The sequence below is a fragment of the Mirounga leonina genome, unplaced genomic scaffold (assembly GCF_011800145.1).
Source record: "Mirounga leonina isolate KUSES-001 unplaced genomic scaffold, KU_Mleo_1.0 Mir_168, whole genome shotgun sequence".
Taxonomy (NCBI): domain Eukaryota; kingdom Metazoa; phylum Chordata; class Mammalia; order Carnivora; family Phocidae; genus Mirounga; species Mirounga leonina.
This window is the reverse complement of record NW_023270426.1, coordinates 37,836,653-37,839,170: the sequence shown is the minus strand read 5'-3', so window position 1 is coordinate 37,839,170 and position 2,518 is coordinate 37,836,653. Positions and strand designations below refer to the sequence as shown.

General features: G+C 48.6%; 1 protein-coding gene across 1 annotated transcript; it reads right to left on the bottom strand.

Moving 5' to 3' along the window:
• Nucleotides 1-254: 254 nt before the first annotated feature.
• On the bottom strand, nucleotides 255-1,033 carry LOC118016476 (NADH dehydrogenase [ubiquinone] 1 alpha subcomplex subunit 8-like). Its single transcript, XM_035013887.1, has one exon. It carries the CDS (start codon nucleotides 960-962, stop codon nucleotides 444-446), a length of 519 nt encoding a protein of 172 aa, XP_034869778.1. The 5' UTR covers nucleotides 963-1,033; the 3' UTR covers nucleotides 255-443.
• Nucleotides 1,034-2,518: the final 1,485 nt, after the last annotated feature.

Below are 2,518 nucleotides of genomic sequence, written 5' to 3'. Positions count from 1 at the left end.
CCCCACCTCTTCCACGAAGCCTACCCAGGTTCCCAGCCACAGCCTTTCCTTGCGCTCCCCGAGCAGCGCAGTGGTGCCCTCTTCTGGCACTCACCATTCACTAGAGATCTCTGTTCCACTGAGAGTTTCTGGCCATAAGACCAGAATTGCTTAACTCTGCAATTTGTGCAGCCCTTAGCACACCCATTTCAGTGAATATTTCTCACATCACCAACTTTTTCTCAAGTATTGAAGACTCATTTTGCTTTTCACAGATTTTTTTTTTCCTTTAAAATTTTTAATGGCCAGGAAATGGTATAGAATAACTGCCAAGTCACATAAATTAACTTTTTTGTTAAGTTTGTGATCCCGGAAAGAACACTCTATCAGTCAATGCAAACTGCATGGGAATTTCATCAGTGGTTGTCTGGGCATGTGACTGAGTGTGGGCCATGGACCCATCTTTACATGGTCCAGAAAAAAAGGCGACTGTCATGTTTGGCAGGCTTCAGCTCTCCTTCTATCTCAGTGTTGGGCTCTGGTCTTGCTCTTGAGTGATAGGGATTCTCCAGTAAAGGTCGATCTGTTTTCACTTTGGTGACCTTGGACAGCTCCCCCAGGTCAGGTCGCACCCAGCCCAGTTTGCCCAGCACACACTCGTCAAACTTAGCCTGCTGTTTGCGACAGCGAAGAAATAGCTGCAAGCTGGAATAATCAATGCAGGTCCAACAGTCTGTAAAAGGCTCCGCAGAGTGAAGCTTTATCTGCCTAAAGAAGTCCAGAGCACACTTGTTGACGAGCTTGCCTTCCTCTAAACACCGTCTGCAGTCTTTATCTTCCCAGCAGCAGAGCATGAACTCCTTGTTGGGCTTATCACACTGAACTCCATAGTGATGGGCGGCAGCTTTGAGCACCAAAGAACTGACTTTCACCTCCTGCACTTTCAGATCCTCCAGAGTAGGCAGCTCCACTATCCCCGGCATGATGGCGGTAGCCCCAAACCCGAGGAGGCTCCCGCAAACGCGTCGCCCCCGTCTCCTTGAATTCCCCTTTCAACCGCCATCACAGATTTAATTTTTAAAATTTTTTTTAAATATTTTATTTATTTCAGAGAGCACGTGCATGCAAGCAGGGGAGGGACAGAGGGAGAGAGAGAGAGTGTGTCAAACAGACTCCCCACTGAGTGCAGACCCGGCAGGGCTCCATCTCATGGCCCTGAGATCATGACCCAAGCGGAAACAAAGAGTCAGCCGCTCAACCTACTGAGCTACCCAGGTGTCCCTAATTTTAGATTTCTTAAGGCTTTCATAGATAGGGTAGAAAACAAGGATCTTATATTAAAGGAAATGAAGATAAGTTGAAGGAAATAAACAGGCACAGGAGGATAGAGAGCAAGACAGAGACTCAACCAGACAGTAATTTCCTACAGTCTCCAAGGCCCCAAAAGAGCATCCCATAGTTGGCTCTGCCCTTTCCTCAACCTATTCCTCATAAAATGATGGTTCAAGTCGGGCAGGGGAAGTGCTAAGCAATTCTGTGTAAATGTGGCCCAGGTCTTCATATCTCCCTCCATCTCTCCATCCTGAGACTCAGAAGCCAATTCAGTAAGTTCTTCATTAAGCACAGAAGCCCTCAGAGTCAGAGGGATTCCATCCCACCACCACTGCCTTTCTATTTTCCTTCTCTTTCCTCAGCACTGCACATTAGGACCCAAGCCCCAGCAGACACCAGCATGATCCCCAGCACTTGGGATGGGCACGGGAGTTAATAGTCCTTATTCTGCTTTCTCACAGCTGCTTTTCCTATTGACTATAAACATTCACAGTTAAAGAGACATTTCCCAAGGACTTTGTTCCAGCTGGTGGTTTTCATAGGATGCTCCAGAGGACACGTCAGCCGGAAGGAAATGTGACCAAGCCAAGACTCAGAGGCGTGGAAGCCCAAGCTCAGCTGACTCATCCTGGGGCTCCTGGGGCTCAAGTGTCCCACCCTCTCTCGCCACACTGCCTGACGTCCCCCTTCATGTACATGCCTTCCAACACGAAGCGGCTATGATGGTGAGGAACTTGCTGCAGGGGAGAAAATCAGCTTCTGCCTTCAACTTTCAGAAACCTTGAGAGCCTGTGTTTGAAGTGGTGTTCCGATGGGGAGTGCACGATTAGTACCAAACAGGGCGTGGGAACTAGACAGATGCAAGACTCCAGGTCTCTGCAACACTGACCCATGTCTGGCCCCTGGGCAACACCTGCTACTGGTGAACCAGTTTCATGGGGAATTTGTCAGTTAATTATCTGGAATCAGTTTAGACTTCCACATAGCTCACCTGTCTCTGTCCTGACTCCTGGGAAGGCCCCTGTTAGCCCAGGTGTCCCCCCAAGGTCATGTGGTTTATCGTAGAAAGGCTGGCTTCTTTCTTGGGCAACTTGAGAGACTTGAACAAGATCAGAACAAGTTTGTCTGATATCCACTCGGAAACCCCAACAGAGCCCTCACCCGGATCTTTGATTTCTTTTCAACAACCACAGGGGATGACAGCATC